The sequence below is a fragment of the Dicentrarchus labrax genome, unplaced genomic scaffold (genome assembly GCF_905237075.1).
Source record: "Dicentrarchus labrax unplaced genomic scaffold, dlabrax2021, whole genome shotgun sequence".
NCBI classification, from domain to species: Eukaryota; Metazoa; Chordata; class Actinopteri; family Moronidae; genus Dicentrarchus; species Dicentrarchus labrax.
In genome coordinates this window covers 4,251,896-4,269,772 of record NW_026136704.1, presented here as the reverse complement: position 1 = coordinate 4,269,772, position 17,877 = coordinate 4,251,896, and the positions used below count along the sequence as shown (strand labels likewise).

General features: G+C 40.2%; 1 protein-coding gene across 2 annotated transcripts in view; it reads right to left on the bottom strand.

Annotated features, from left to right (window-relative positions):
- sez6b (seizure related 6 homolog b) overlaps positions 1–17,877 on the bottom strand; it is a 214,839-nt gene that overhangs the window by 133,671 nt on the left and 63,291 nt on the right. For both annotated transcript variants that reach the window (XM_051397921.1, XM_051397922.1), the window contains exons 2-3: positions 5,520–6,080; positions 366–499 (exon numbers count right to left, since the gene is read on the bottom strand). In XM_051397921.1, the coding sequence (XP_051253881.1) occupies positions 366–499; positions 5,520–6,080 (695 nt within the window). The remainder of the gene's footprint in view (positions 1–365; positions 500–5,519; positions 6,081–17,877) is intronic.

Genomic DNA, 17,877 nt, shown 5'->3' with positions numbered 1-17,877 from the left:
ATCTGCTCTGTGCTGTGGGTCGTGTCACCTTTTAACACCATGGGCATGAATGCAGCATTTTTGGTGCTGGGTACCAGGTACCGACTTTATGCTAAGCTAAGCAGAAGCATACTAAGAGGTTTTTGTCCATAGACTAGCAATAGCCTTAAGTGTTGAAGATGTGTGGTGAATCCAGATGTGTGGTGAATTTGTTTATGTTTTTGAATTTGTTTAGGTAATAAAGAGTGGGACCGAACATTATAAATGTCTATATAAGCACGGAGAACAAGAACAATATTTTAATTATTATTTTAATTGTAATGAAAACCAGGACAATCCCAGACAAACAGTGACGTCTGGTGACCATATGTGAGTCTGGTTCCTACCTGGACCTCCACTCCATAGCCCATGTAGACTGTGATGATGTAGCTGCAGTCCATTGTGGAGTGAAAAGCAGAACTGGACTGTGGTGGAGCCTCTATGTACCCTTCTGGTCCAGTCAGGTTCAGCTGGCAGGGAACTGCAGGGACAAACAGCAACATGGAAATTATCTGGATGGAAGCAGTGAGAACATTTTACACTCATGTACTAAACTAAAGCTGCTCTCAGGCCAGCTGTAAGGCTGCTGATTTTTCCCTCATATCTGTATTTGTGGCAACAATGAAAGCCTCCCAAAACAGCACTGAGCACTTTCAACAGTTAGTTTCTTTAAACCATGAACATGAACATGACCTTTCCCTAATCCTAACAAGATGATTTTAGTTCTTGTAATGGTCATTTTGGAAGGCAGTGACAAACATGTTATTTTCTTGTTTAAGCTTGTTGGGCTATTCTCAGGCCAAAATGTCAACGTTGTACATAAAGGGGCTGATCCAAATTATGGCTCAGATTGTGCCTGATTGTGATTCAGGGACCTGTGGTGTACCACCCTAATCTCAACACTGCTGGTTTTCCTTTTTGTAGTCTGTGATAGTTCTTCGTTCAGACGACAAACCGCTCTCCGGGGTGCATACCTAGATTACCTATACTCCTCAAAATCCCTTGAGTTGTAAGGGTTAGTCCATGCTTTTAGTTTGGTACTTGACTGTTGTTTCTTTAGTCTCCTAATCCTAGCCATGGGTATTCCCTAATGTTGATTTATCTCTTGTCCACCAACAATCTGGTGTGCAAAAGTTTCCTATAATATTGTGTGATACTGATCAGTTGGGAGGTGCACAAGTTGGGAAAAAGACTAAAGTAAATGACAAAAGAAAACAAGAAAAAGGCAAAGTTGGGGAGGGTTAGGGTTAGGGTTTCAACACAGTAGCTGTTGTCAGTGCCATCTTCTTGTTAGTTCAGTCTTCTCATTAGCGTTACTTATAATGTAAGAAGGCAATCTATCTACTCAGTTTTGTATTGATTTTTTTCTCATCCGGACTGACAGTCTAAGGACGCGTACCGCAATTTTGTGCTATACAAATAAAACTAAACTTCAGTAGTCTGTTGCTTATGTGACCCATCTTGCAGTGGTAGTGAATTATTCATCACCAAACTCACTTCCTTGTTTCTACCCAGTGGCGGACTGGCCATTGGGAGCACCGGGACATTTCCTGGTGGCCTGGCCGCCGAACTGGCCCTCTCGGCATTTCCCGATGGTTGGGACCAAAGGCTCGGTTCGGGTCGCGCTTGATTTTTAAATAAACAATCCGTCATGCGGCTCATTAGGGTATCTGCCTCACTGAAGCTCACACACACTGAGCAGCAACGTTGGGCACAAACACACCACCTCCACTCTTTTTCTGAGGCTCTCTGTCATAGCACTGCAGACACACACACACACACACACACACACACACACACACACACACACACACACACACACACACCAAGTTGCGCTCCCCTCCTCCCTCACCTGTTGTTCTACATGCTTGAAAAATGGAGCGAGATCGACAGACCAAGAGGAAAGGTGGAGCAGAGAGGGAGAGGCTTAAAAAGCTACAGATCAGCGAAGTGCTGTAAAATAACTGACATGTTTGTCAGTGAGGGAGCAGGTCAGACATTAAACACTAGTGGAGACAACAGACACACAACCAGAGCCTATCCAGCACCACCAGCTTCATGAGGAGGTTAGTTCCACTTTGACTAACACAAAGTGACTTAATAAAACAAATGTTTTAAGTTGTAACAATGGATATTGCAAATTTTAGAATATGGTCAACTAACATAGACACAACATAATAAATTATTGAATTAATATGAATATTGAAATCCTTGTATTATATTATTTCATTTAACCTTTATTTAACCAGGTAAAATCCCATTGAGATTAAGAACATATTTATTGTTATATGAACATAGCCAATGCATATAAAAATTGTCAATTAGTGAATTTGAATAGCTGTGAAATTATGGGTGGCTTTTGGATTTTTCTTTACAAAGGTGGAGAAGGGAGCAGTGTCAGCACGGTCAGGAGCACTAGTGCTGCAAGAGCTCCTGCTGTCATGGCAGTGGTGGACAGCAGCAGTGAAGAGTCAGAGCAGGAACCTTCAGGTACAATTTAAGTGTGTGGACGCATGTGGAGCCTTTGCTTTACTATTTTACACTATTACATCAGTAGGCGCCCAACCTAACTCACTCTTGGTGTTTTGCGTTAATCGGGTGGTGGTGGCCTGGGATGGTATCAAATTCCCAGCCTGAATTATTGTCCCAGTCATGAAGATGCAGACATGATGCAAATATCTCACATCTACCTGCCATATTTTTTTTCACTGGAACAAGTTGCCTTCACCATACGCTTAAACCGGTGATTCAGTTTTTTTAACCTCACAACCGCCACAAAATTATTTGTTTCACCATCAGAATTTGATCCATTCAGTCTGATAACATTTGGCAAAAAAAAAAAAGTTGCACACTGCAGTATACAGACAGAAAGTGACATGTTTGACGTCATGCACTACTAGGCGACGAGACCCTCCCTTAATACATCCATGGTTTACAGAGACAGCTTGAGACAGCAGTAAAAGGATGATTGATGTGCAAAAAATACAAACACCCCTAACTAGTGGCAGTGTTTGGTTTGTTCCTTCTGGGCTACTGTAGAAACCAGGCAGTTCAACATGGCGGACTCTATGGTGACCATAGAGTCATGGCATCTATAGATAAAAACGGCTCATTCTAACAAAACCATAATGCTTCCTATATTCAGGTGGTTATACACTAATGAAAAAATGAATATTAATGAAACACACTGGACCTTCAACATGAGTTGTCCCTGATCCAGATATCCTGATATATCCAGGTATTAGCCTTGTGTAGGAAAAACCAAGGTGAGCAAACCAGTATACATCAGTGTAACTCTATTGCACATATTGTACAAGTAGGGAAATTGCTATAAACACACAGACACTCTGTCTGACTTTACTTGAAGGTTTTCTGCCTCTCTGGCTGCCTTTCTGAGCAGCTCAGCCCTGCGATGGGACAACTGAGGACAGAATATTTCCTAGTGGCCTTCAGGGGTTTCTGCTCCACCACCTTCATCCCTCCCTCTCTCTGAGCTAAAAAGTAAACTTTTGCTGAAGTGCTTCCTTATGAAGAAGAACATCCTCCCTATGTCCCCTCAGCACTCCACCTCAGGGAGTGTCCGCTCCGGCATTATTACTGCACTACAGTGTTGTCATTCACCCTGAGCCTGCATGTCTGTGTTACAGTGGGATTTTGTGTACAGTATTGCCTGTCTGTGCTTTGACCTGCTGTCACCCTGCACACAGATGAGCTGATTAATCAAGGTGCTCCCATTGTGCTCCCCCTGACCTGCAAAGTCCTCTCTGATATTTATTTTCCCCATCCAATCTCATAACCGACAATCTCAGAGTGCTGTGGTCCCTGTTTGGACCTCTTGATTAAGGGTTAGTGATGCACTGATGCTGTTGTAATTTATTCCAGCCCCATGGCTGTGTGATCGTGAGAGATGCAGATAGAGAAGATATTAGTTGAGGGGTTGAAGATAACGCGGGTGCACTCAGAAGAGAAAACACATCCTCACAAGAGAGAGCACTGTGGTTGACGTTAGAAAGATGTTAAGATGCATGTCTTTTTTAATAATAATTGATCAAATATTTAAAGGATTCAATTTATTTTAAAGTTTCAAATAAAGGATTAAAGTAATTAAAGATTTCCAAATTTGTTTTGTTGCTTAGAATAAAAAATGCATAATTTTCCTTTTGTTTTGTTTTGATATTACAAACAAATTACCTAATATGTGTGCAGTCACATGTATTTGCCCATCTCATGAGAAAAAGGGCAAATTGATCCGCCTTGTTTTTCTCACCAACTTTACATAGAAATGACCCAGTCGAGGTACAATGAGATTCCCAAATATTTTTAGAAGTCTAGAAGGCCAACACACACTGACATTTTGAACTGTCCCGTATGAAAATTGGCAGCTGTGAGAGAAAAGTGGTGAAATCTTTAGTCATCAATCAAAAACAGTGACTCTAGATTACACAGTGATACCACAGTGTCCACCCACCGCCCATTTAGAGCTTTGGAAGACAAAGACAGCTTGAAATGACACAAATTTAGGTCTAAATGTCCACTAACCAACTCAATACAACATTAGCTTATATGCATAATGGCCAGCTTAATAAAATCAGCATAATGCATCAATTTATTTTATCAAGACAAGGGCAAAGATAGAGAAAATGTTGAAACCAAGTGGCAAACAGCAGCTAAGTAAAGGGGCACTCCACTGACTGTACACATGTAATTCTCAACAGAATGCCTACGTTATAAACAGAGGAGTGGAGGTTGGGAGACGTGGGCATTAACAGGACATTCTTATATTCAGGTGATTATACACTAATGATTGCACATGTACCCGGTGATGTGTACATACAGTATGTTAATCTTATGTTGAAGTGATGTGTTGATGCAGCATAGAAAGCCCCATGAATTTACATTACTTTAGAACATGTTGCTTGTTTGTATTGTCGTTAATATGTTTTTGCATAATTTGACTACAATTGGCTACATTCAGAAATTAACACGAATTAGTATAATAGTTTATAAGAGTTATTTTCTGTTTTATGTTGAAATAAATGTCTCTTGTTTACCTCAACTTCTTTTTTGTGTCCAGTTATCCTTTCCCTGAGCAGTGTATCTAGTCTTTGTGTTTCCTTGTTTGATGTCTTTCATTCTAGTTGCTTTGTTGGTTCCAAGCCATGCCTTCCTCTGTCATCCTGACACCTGAACCTGAACCTACTGGAATCTGTGGCTGCCTACCTCTGTAACTTGCCACTAAGCTCATTAAATTCCTGAACTGTTCCTGTCTGCATTTGAGTGCAATCCTGCATTTCCTGAACTGTGACAGTTAATGAAGATATTTTTCATATTGGAATTAATCACTCCAATAAAATCAACTGACTCCAGTCACAACACATCACTACTAGCTCTCCTTTCCATCCACACACATACCTGCTTGCACACAACGCTCTGTTAAATACATAATATTTTCCCCTATAATTATTTATGGCATAAAAGGCATTATAGGACTGTGTTCTTACCTGGACTCTGCATTGTGGTAATGATGGTGGTGGTGGTGGTGATGGTGGTAGTGGTTGTCTCCTCTTCATCGGTGCCAGGCCTCACATTCTGCTTCAGTCCAGAATGATCTGGCCTCACAGCATCCTTCTCCCTTGCCGCAGTGGCAGCAGAGGGGGCGATGGTGGCATCTTCCGGATCTTTTAAAACCGTGCTGGTGACTGGAACAGGGGTGCTGGGGTAAGAAGCGACGGCTAATGCAACGGTTGTTGGCACGTTTGGGCTTTCAGCGCTCTCATCGTTGTCCAGCGGAGGCCCGGATGGCAACGTAGAGAAGGTGGTCTGGGAGCTGCGGTGTGTGCTGGATCCCCTGCTGTCTTCGGAGTAGTTCGGCTGACGACGAAGGCCGAGCGGGGCCTGGTGTTGTGGGGGGTTCCTGTACAGGGGGTGGTGGTTCGGGACGTTGACAGGCGGGGCGGTGGTGACCACGGGGAGCCTGCCGCCTGTGGCCTGGGTGGTGGGGTACAGGCTGGCCCCGCTCTCCGGAGGGCCCCCCGGAGTGATAGAGAGACCTTCCTCAGAGGCTGTGGAGAATGAAAGAGAATAGCAGATGTGGTTGGATGCGGTTGGATGTGGGATGTTGGATGCATGTGCTGAGGTTTCTGGCTTCACTTTCCAGCTTCCTGCCTGCTCTGGCTCCAAACCTCTCCATCCACAGCCATTTAACACACTGCCAGTCACATTTTATATCGGTTAATGATGGAGAATGGTGCTACAGCAAGCAACCAGCCGGTGTCATAACACAGCTCTGCAACAAAGGCCAAGAAGCCTTCAAGCCAAAAGACATCCATTTAAACACGATTAACATGCTGACCTGCAACCAAACAGGATTCGGTTTCCTGTACCTATTTACTTTTTGACTAAGGGCAATAATAATAATTAAGAAATTATAAAGATAATAGTGGCATGTGAAAAAAAAAGAAAATTGAGGATTTTGGATCACACACTCAATGTAATAATGTCACATGGGGGTTGTATTGGGGCCCCAGTGGGAGGCAGACAAAAGTGGCTGGCTATGCATTTGTTGTTTTCTGTTGTTGTGTTTTTTTAAACATATAGAAATGAATATACATTGATTTGATCTTAAATTGATTTAGGCCCTATAAAAATTTCAATTCATGTAACCTAATGTAAAATATCAGACAGTACACATTAATCCCAAGCATATTGTGCATATGAGGTAATGGCAGGACGAGGTGGGGGCAGCAATTAAATCGAAGGGTCATCCCTGGCACACCTTTTGTGGCGTCCCTGTGAAAAAGTACAATGTAAATAATTCATGATTCTTTATTGTGTTTTTATCATTCATGACTTTAATATATAAAGCTGTTACAGGTTACAATTATACTAGCCTATTTTTATCATTAAATATTGGTCATTCAATAAACCAACCTTCAAAGAGCATGTCTGTCATGTCCTTCTTTTGATAAAGAAGGGCCCCGGAACCCATTCTCCCACTGTGCATTACGTATGGACGTCTCCTATTGCCTTTGCGTAGCTGTCAGATGCAGACCACACAGCAGGCTACACTGCATGAAAACATACACATATACAAAATGTGCCTTTAGCTCCTTTACTAGAAAACTGCTAGGTCCCTCTGTATGTCATGAAGTTTGTGGTGATCTCATTAAGCACATTAACCATCCCCGAACAGAAAAGGAATTTAAAATGTGCCACACAGTGAACTATTCTAAAATTGGACGTTTTTGCAGCAGTGGGGAGCAGATTAATTTGACTTTCCATGCAACAACTCATAATATTGCATTATGATGTGGTGGAATTCTGCTATTATTTTTTATTATTTTACTGATTTAGTGTTGAATTCAGCAGTTGCTGTTGAGACTGACTGCACATTTCTATTTGATGCTGTGCACGCATGTACATTATGTGCTGCCCAAAAACCCTGTTTCTTTACTCAAAAGGAGACCATGGAATTTCAAACAGCAGCTTTCCAATACCATGTCACTGATTTATCTGTCTCAAAATGTACGTTTTATTTCACAGAGCCGCAGTGAGTTCTGACAGCAGAAAGTATAACTTCATAGCCAGAAAATAAATCTGAAATTCAGTCACCCCTCTTTATCTCTGACTGTTCAGTGCTCTGCTTCACTGTACTTCACTCTGACATCAAGGCAGAGAAAGAACCTGCCTCGTGCCTCTGGATGGAGACGGGAACATTCACTCAACCAGCAGCTCTGCACTCCCCCGAGCAAACTTATTCCATCTTTCAAAGCTGAATTTTAGCCATATTTCCTCTCAACACTGCTTTATGTGGAGCAGTGCATTAGTGCCATTACACCACTGTGAGTCAATTGGCAGACTGAAAACTTCTTGTAAAACGCAGAGCAGTACAACCCAAACAATCCTCGTAAATTGTTCACATCATTGGCTTCTCCCCTCCCTATCCTCCTCGTAATAAGACTTAATATTCATTCCTGAGGAGATTTGATGAGCCGCTATAATTCTCCCAGTGTAATGATCAGCACTCCCCTCCCAAGTGCACCTGTGAGATCTAATCTGAGACCCCTTCAGGAGGCTATCATCCACTGAGGGAAGTCTTATGTTTCTTTAACAATGCTTCATTTCCACCATAATAGCTCCCGCTCTCTGCCGGCTAATAGCTATCTGCTTCAAACAATCAGGGTTTATTGTAGCTGTGCCACTTCTCACCCAGCACCTCGCCTCTCAAACACACACAGCTACATCAGACACACACACTCATACACAGACAGGCGGGTAAATCTACAAGGAAAATAATGAATGAGGCAGAATTCCAATCTGACTGACTGGGCGTGTGTGACAGGTAATGCACACACTCTGGGTGAGCAGTGTGTTTTGTCAGTTCCTTTGGCTCAAAGTAAATGAGATGTGTGTATGAAACATGACACACAGGAGGAGTCAGCTTTGAATGTGTACATCCACGGTGAAGGTTTGGTCTCAAAAACATACTGAAGTCAGGGGTTCCTCAGCCAGCCAACAGATTTCTTTGCATTTGCACACTTTTAAGAGAAGAAAGAAAAATGCTGGCATTGCTTTTATAATATGTCAAGAAAAAATACTGAAACAATGCCAAATGTTATGTCCAGCTCCTCAAATGAGAGGATTTGTTCCATTTCTTGATGTAAATTTAATATTTCTGAGCTTTGACAGCGGTTTAGATAAAAAAAATTAATTTCAAGATGTCACCCCATTTTTGAGAGTGAATCTGGTGAAAATATTCGTCAGCTGCAGCAAAACTCCAAAAACTTACAAAAATTTTGACTGAAATATATTTCTACCAACCAAGAACTGTCACAGTATGGTTGTTCTTTGCTGCCTTTTGACTCAGTGTCTTTTTTAGCAGAATATTAAAGGCGAGATCAACTAGAATGGTCAAAATGAATGAAACTGACGCTGCAGTAGCTTGACTTTTAGTCCCTGTGTGTCAAACTTTCAAAACTGCTGGATTCTACAGTTTATATAATGAAGCTTGATAACACAGTACTATACTGTGAAATAAATGTTGAAACTGATTACATCGAAAGTAAAACTAATGCAACTTTGTAAATAAGAAAACATTCTTGATCATGTAGCTTTAGTAATTTGAAGTGACACTGGCTTAATTTTATAATTTTTATTTGTACTGTGAAAACAAAATACCTAGTAAGAAATGTTTTATCAAGAATGTTTATTAACTTAGAAAACTGAGTTTGTGTTTCTTATTACTTATTACAGTGTAGTGCAGTATTTTTATACACTCTGCATGGTAGAGCATTGAGAAGTCGTCCTTGTCTCCTTCTTGTCTTTCAGTTCCTCCTCATTAATATGCACAGTGATGCATCAAGGTGTTCCAATATCTAATCAGATCATCTTACACCTGTAGTGTTCTATTGCATATTGTTGACTTAATGCTCATGAGGATGTGCCTGACACACACACACACACACACACACACACACACACACACACACACACACACACACACACACAATGCCATCTGAATGCTGTAACATTACACATACCACAGTGAAAGGTCAATAAAACAATGACAATATGTATCACACCAACATGCAAGAGTGTGAAACATGCTCCATTATCGTTTATTGAATTATGTGGAGCGGATGGTAGGAGTAGCATGAAGGTGATATAGAGCCATAGAAAGCGTGTGACTTTAATTAAATTGTCAGCTGATGTTGGCTTCTTTAAACCAAGACCACAGGCTTTCCTTGACCTTAACCAAATAGTTTTTGTTCCTAAACCTAATCAAATCCGAGCTGTGGCAGATCAGAACACCATTATTATTGATTATTTGGGGGTTTTGGGGGGCGATTTGTAAAGACACTGACAAACTATGTTGTTTTAGATGTTTTACCAATTCTACTGTGATCAGCAGTAATAGTGTAATAGGAAGATTGCATGACTTCTGAAGGAAACCACGTATAAGTAGTTATTTATAAAACCTTACTTTGATGTGGAAATAGTCATATTTCTAAGTAAAGTCTGACGTAAGTGATAGTCCTGCTGGTCATGTAGTGGTATTGCAGCCTGTGGTGAACTGTGCATTAGCTTTATGAACAATGTGAGAGGAATCATGGGCACCAAAGTGGGGGTGGAAGTTTATTAGTTTGTTATGTTTCATTTTGTTTTGTACCTTCAGATAATTATTTTGTTTTGTACCTTCAGATAATTAGTCTGATCAGCCAGCATCAGCAATCAATACACACATGTTATTCAATTCAATTCAATTCAATTTTATTTGTATAGCGCCAATTCATAACAGAAGTTATCTCAGGACACTTTCCAAATAGAGCAGGTCTAGACCAAACTCCTTATAACAATATTCAAGCATTCATCAAACCAATAACTAACAGCAGTCAATGTCAGACAACCTTAAAAAACACAAGAATGTTAAAAAAAAATACACTTAGCAGTTTGAAGACCTTTAAAAAATATGACATTTTAACAATTCCAATAAAGTGTTCATAAATAGGCTACACATAACTAACTAATAAACTGTATTCTGTACAAACTTTACATTTTGTCGCCTCAACCGGCTCTCAACCTCTGTGGTTAGCTGAACTAAGTGAGAGAAGACCGTGGGAATGAAAGGTGAACGTTTAAAAAAATAAGATGAATCATTAAAATGCAAGTTGGTGGATCAGGTAAACCATCAACTTTAAGTTCATTTGAGATCTATAGATCAGGGACACGCATTTACAAATGGGCTTCTTAGCCTGTATCTTTATTAATTGAACCTAAGCATACTGTGAAAAATTATCTTAAGACTACATTTAAGTGTAAATCTAAGAACATTTTTTATAAAGGAGGCCCTTGCACTTTATATGCTCAACACCCTGCAACGGTAGTGCAGTTTATTCACTCAAAGTTGACCCATGAACATAATCCAAGCAAGCGACTGCCACCACAACATACCCATCTCTGCACAGTGAGGTAATGAAGTGAAACTGATATTTACGTGGTATCAAACACCAGGGTCAGAGAACCTCTGCATTAGAATTATTAAAACAATCCTTAATGCCAATGAGCTGCCCAAATGGTAAAGGCCTGTGTCTTGGCCAAAAACATTTGACAGCTGAATAATTTATACCAAAGCGATACATTAACACAGTGCTGAAGCCTCAGCCTGTGTTAAATGTTCATCTCCACAAAGGGTACAGTTTGTGCTGTTCTTTTTCTGTTTTGCTTTTTCCTTCCCTTCAGCAGCAGTTTTTTTCTAGTCTTTGTGATGCAGCAAGAGGAAGAATGTGAAAAAGGGCAAAGCACCTTAAGGGACACTTTGATGTCTTTCCCCATGGGCTGTCAAAGAGCCACAACAGAATTTAAGCCTACCGTTGAATAAACCATGAGTCCAATACAAATTCCAATCATTAATGTTCAGAGGAGTTTCAAGTAGGAGACAAAACGGCCAGGAGGAAAAGGATCCGCCGTCTGCATCCTGAAGCCTGATCACTGGATTGTTTTAAAACTCTCTCTATGGATCATTCAGGTGAAAATACACAGTACATAAAACACCTTTCTGATTAAAAAGCATTCATAGCTACTAAACATGAAGGTGTTTGTGTGCTGTGAGGAGAAAACAGTGAGTCCTGCTTACATGAACACAGATATTTTAGCAACCAGTGCACTGGAGAAGGGTCATATTTTCCCTCCCTGGAATATTCACTTTTATTTGTCTCCTGAATGAAGAAAATAGAGCACTTACTCAGTGTCTGTATAGAGAGGAGCATCTGGATCAAACAGTTGTCTTGCTGCGGATGAACTAAAAACAGACATGAAAGGAAGAAGAGAAGCAAACTCCTTCTGTGCCCTTTAATAGGATTTCTTTGATTTCAGCTTCCCCCAGCTCGATTGACTGACCACTTAATGTGTGTGTAGCACTGGAGAGGACATGGAGGCACAGCAGGCCATGGCCACATGCTTCTGACGTGTGTGTGTGTGTGTGTGTGTGTGTGTGTGTGTGTGTGTGTGTGTGTGTGGGCGCGCACGTGTGTGTAAATTTGAACATTTTAGTGCTTATAATAATGAGATATTAATAAGATAAAGTGGACTGGCAAATAATACAGTTAGGTAAAATTAAAGAAATCTGAAGAGACTGTACTGGATTAGACAAGACTAGAAACAATGGTCGAGTCTAAAATAAAAGCCTTGCCTGGATTGAAAAATAAAGTCCATTATCAAAGTCTTATAAAATGTACCCTTCCTAAGCCCCGCCCCTTTTTGGAACCTCAGTCAACTTTCTCCTTTCCTGTACTTTCCTGTACAAGCTAACTGGCTAGCTAATCTATATAAGTGGTTAGCTTGCTAGTAAGCTAGCGCTCTCCTAACATTGGCTATTAGAAGCAGAAGCAACTACCCAGCTAACAATTAATGCTGATTAGCTAGCTAGTTAGCTAGCGTTTTGCTAGCATTAGCTATCAGATGTAACTAGACAGCTAACGCTTAATGGTGATTATCTTAGGGTGTCCATTCGTCCGGCTTTAGGCCGGACAGTCCGGCTTTTAAACACCCTGTCCGGCTGCAGGCGCAGTCTTAAGCCTGACACTCATTTGTCCTCCTTTTGAGAAAATAACTAAAAAGGTCCGCCTTTTGACACATTACCTCGTTAGTTTAATACTTATTGACTACAAATGTGTCTCAAAAAAGTAATTTCATTGGTTACATTGTCCTGTCATGACCTATCAACACATGGCTAATGTTAATATTCAAATGAGCCATGTGTTGATTAGCACTGCAGTTGTTACCACCAGGCTGTCAATCAAGCTCTCAGCAACAGAGAACATAAGGTCGGTTGTTGAACTGAAATTCTGAAAATGCTCATACATATAGGCAAAGCCTATACATCTGAAACAGAAGGTGCTGTATTTTTTTTACCCTTTATCTATCCAGATAAAAACATTGTTGTTAGTTTCTGTATGATGTTTATTAGACCTATGTTATCTGAATTGGAAGGGCACGTTGTCATGAGCTGTATCTTGTATATTTATTATTAGCTATGTGGTATGTGTATGCACCTTTATGTAATCTGGTGGAAAAACATATTAAAATTTAAAACCGGATCATACCAAACAAATATCTGCTTGTGTGTCCCTGTGTATGCAAAGTGTCCTCCTTTTTGATGTGAAGGAAATGGCCACCCTAGATCAGCTTGCTTGTAAGATAGTGTTTTGCTAACATTAGCTAAGTTAAGATGTGACTATATATGCGTTTATCTTTTAAAAATCTTCAAAATGTGGTTGTCTTTCCAACATAGATTAGCCTAACACATAGCATATCTGAGTACAGGAAAGGAGGAAGTTGACTTAGGTTCTGACTGAGGCTTGTTCAGCTGTTATTGGAACACAGGACAAAAAGATGTGGGACTAAGAGTCATGGCTGAGATAGTAAATTCACTATGAGTTAATGCTGTTTAATTCCAGGGTGTAGGATTTAGGGGCATCTAGAGTTGCAGTTGCATATTACAACCCCCTCGCCTCACCCTCCTATCTATCACCAGTGTTTGGTCCTTTCTGGGCTACTGTAGACTACAAAATATATACATACATATATATTCAGTTATTCTCCAAAAGTCTGCAAAGCTCTCCCTGCTGCTTGTGCAGCTTCATTGTGAGTGCAGGAATAACTAATGTAACCTGGATGTGCATAGGCTATATTCCTCCCCTGCTGTCTTCTCTTTGAAATATAGTGGCTGGACAGTGAGGAGACACAGTTTAGAGCAATATTAGTGAGTCAATCAAACTGGTGGAAATTACGCTCTTGCTGGTTGTTGCAATGATGGTGTACATTACTACTGAATCAATACAACAGGTAAACATGTAGGAAGTGCTGAGTTTGTATTAACGATATAACCAAATTTCATACTAAAATGTGATTAAATATATGGACAAAATAAATGTAATGCTCTAAATGTTTTTTTTCAGGAGCTTTCCACCACATCTCAGTCATCATCAGTGGAGGGTGCCATTTAACACATGGAAAACCTGGATCTATCTGGAGCCTAGATACCGTGTCAAACTACTAATAATTAATACATTTTAAGGATCAATAAAATGAAAACAGGGAAAATCTTGATAGGACTGTTTTAAATAAATACCTGGTTCTCTCTGCAGAGGCAAATAAGATCATTTTTATTGCCCAGTTTGTGTATAAACACAGAATATTTTCAGCATGTTTTGGATTTTTATATGAGGCAGAATTGATTGCGAGGCCGCTGTCTCACTCTTCCTGAATACAAACCAGACTCTTAATCCAGTGTTGCCTGTAGCAAAATGTTACCCACTTTAAAATTTCCCTCATCGTATCGATCCTGCTCCTAACACCCAGAGCGAGGGACACTCATTCATACAATCTTAATAATAGCAGGTATAGGCCACCAGCATTATAGCCAAACACAAGCCTCTCAGCCTCCCTGCGGCTCATGAAAAACTGAGCACCAGAACCATTACAGTTGTCAAAACCAACAGTGACCAACTTGATACACACAGCTGAATCTCTTTCCTCCAAACATAGATATCTGCAGCCAATGAATAAATGTATTCTGTTACAGAGCATGGGGTTTGTGTTTATTTAAAAAGCAAAAACCTAAAGAACAAAGAACAACAAAACATCAAATTAGACCTGATGGGGTTTTGGAATATGTGCTTTTACACTGTCTATATTTATAATATTAAACCTAAAGTGTGTAGGATTTAGTGGTATCTAGCTGTGAAGTTGCAAATTTCAACCATCTGAATACAGCTCAGCCTTCCAAGCGAGCAGGAGAAACTACAGGGGCCATGAAATGTGCGTAAAAACACAAAAGACCCAATCCAGAGCCAGTATTTGATTTGTCCATTCTGAGCTACTGAAGAAACATGGCGGTTCAACATGGCGGATTCCATGGATGAGGACCCTGTCCCTCTGTAAATAAAAGCGTCTCATTCTAAGGTAACAAAAACACAATGATTCTTATTTTCAGGTGATTATTCAGTAATGAAAACATACCTATGTATATTATATTCCATTTTTAACAGTATATCCTCCTAAATGATACACACTGGACCTTTAATAGTCCAACCTGTTTTACTGTTACAGAAACTTTAACCTATTTAGAAATTTTACGGTGTATTGCTACTACAGTATATATACAATTACTAATACTCCTCCTATTTCATCTACTACTACACACATTATTGCTAAGGTACAACTACTAGGACCAATACTCCTAAAACTCCTGTTAATACTGATACCAGTACAACAAATATTAGTGCTAATGCTGCTATTATCACAGATCTACTGCTACTACTACTACTAACACCAGTAATAGTAGTAGCAGTAGGTCTGGCACAAGCCAAACATTATGCAGAAATTATGAAACATATATGTAGCATAAGCATAGGGGAGTTACAGTATCTTACAGTAAATGAATTTCACAGGTATAGAACAGTAAAGGTGTTTGTGGTGAGCCCTGGCTCTTATTGAACTCATTCTAACCAGCACTGTAATGAGGCTCAGTCGTAGTGCCCATGGCCCTTATTCCTCTGAAAGCTGTTAAACAGTCTCCTTTCCACTCTGACACCTCTGGAAAAGGTCACTCTCTCATCTCCATAATGGCCGAGGACAAAGACGAGGCAGAGTGGATCAATAGGCAGCTCAAGCTCGTATCAGTGCAGATGCATTGATCTGCTGCTCGGAGAGAAGACGAGCGATGCTCTGTGCCAAGAGACTGCCCGGCCTGTTTTTCTAGCAGCAGATGAGAGGAGCAGTGGCACATGTGAATATCTGCAGCGGGCATGCATACACTCCCTATAACTCTAGGGTATATCTCAATACTGGAAAGCCTGTATAGAGACTGCATATGCATGCATATGACAGTGCTTGGAGGCATAATGGGAGTTACAGTGTATTTTAAAGTTTGATTGATTTGAGGTTTTCAAGGCAAGTATGTATGGATGCAGGCTGGGAAGTAAGCAGATTAGTTTGAATTGTTGCTTTAATTAAATACTCTTCCGAAACTTTCTGTAATATGAAACTGATGAAATAAATGAAAATGAACACGTTATCAACTTTGCAGTACGTAAATATCCACAGAAAGCAGCTGCTAAAATTAAAACCAATGGACGAAACAATGGAATTTCTGCAGTTTGTTTTATGCCAGAGGCTGGCGGTGATTGGAACGGGCTGCATTTGATATTTCTGATTGTTTTGCAAATATTCTACTTCTTTAAATTTAATTTTAGGTTTTGAAGCATTTATTGATTTCCCACAAATGACACAACTGAAGTGAGTTACCGAAAGCAACTTATCAATAATATGTAGGGAAAATTATGAAATGTGCAAAACGGGAAATGTTGGCAGACACTAAGAATGTATAGAGGCCCAGACCTTTGTGGAACCAGTTTATTTCAGCTATTGTTTATTGCTGGATCTATTCAGATTATTTTATTATTATTTATTGGGTTTTTGCCTTTTTTTATTTGATTGTACAGCTGAAGTCGGGCAGGAAATGGGAGAAAGAGAGAGAGGAGGAAACGCAGCTGCATTAAGGACTACCAGCTCAATCAGGTGAGTTACTGGGCTCCTCACATACTTAGCTTTTGATTTTAGTTTTAGATTCTCATGGATGTGGACCCCCACAGACTGTACTTTATCCATGTAAGTGTCAATTGACCCTTGCTGCCCTTTTGGAACCTCAGTCAACTTTCTCCTTATCTATACTTAAATATGTGATCAATCCAGTTTTATCAGAATACAGAGTGGTGGATGGGTAATTGGGAGGTTCTGGAAAATTTCAGGTGGGCTAGTACCATTCAAGCTTTTGGTCCTTGTCTCCTGATAAACACACACATGCTCTTTGACCCATTTAAAACCCCTAAAAAAAACACCCATCTACATTTATTTCAACTACATTTAGTTCTGGGAACATCCGTATTATATAAACCACTTTATTTGGACAGTAAACCAAATGCATACCTGAAATGCAAAAACCCAAACCTTGAGCAGGGAAACTGTGCACACAACTACAGCAGATACAGTGGGTCAGAGTTGAAGGAGGTAGTGGCTCTGTGAGCTGTGATGGATGTTTACAGCACACAATCTGGGTGATCATTTTAGCCATCACCTTCCTTTGCTCTTTCAAATTAGTTGAACTAACCTGGACTCATGCTGTTAACCTCGCGACGCAGCAGGACTCACAAGATCACGCAAGAATTCATCTTACCATGCTTCAATCTTTTGTCAAAAACAACAATGGTGGCTGCTAAAGAGGTTAGAGTAGATGCTGCTAGCATCAGTTCTATCAGAACTGGAGAGTGTTTCTTCATTGAAAGAACAAAGAACAGAACTGAAAGCTTTTGGAAAAAAAGTTTTCACTCCTCCCACATGGGTTCAGTCAGAGTTTGATTACGTTATACGGTTCATTAATTTGATTGGCTGAAGTTCGCCTGTGATAGACAGATAGTTCATCCACTCACTGTGTTCCCAAAACTCAGCCATTACTTTAATGAGTAGAATATTATAACAACCCATTGGTATGACAGACAAAACTATAAAAATAAATCCCAAGCACGGTCCACACTGATGTGAAATCTAGCCATTCCAACTCAAACTTGCAGACTCCCATCACGTTAAAAGAAAAATGGAACAATCTGCCAGCAGCTAATTGAAACTGTGTGTGTTTTTGTCACCAACTCTGTTCAAATCCTCCTTCCTGAAATTCCTTTCTTTCCCCTCCACCTCCCTTTACATCTTTACTTGTTTCGTCACAAACATTCACCCTTGAGCTACAGATTAGCAAAGCCGGCTCTTTGTGAAGCTGTACAAAGCCCAAGCAATTAAAGGCTCTTC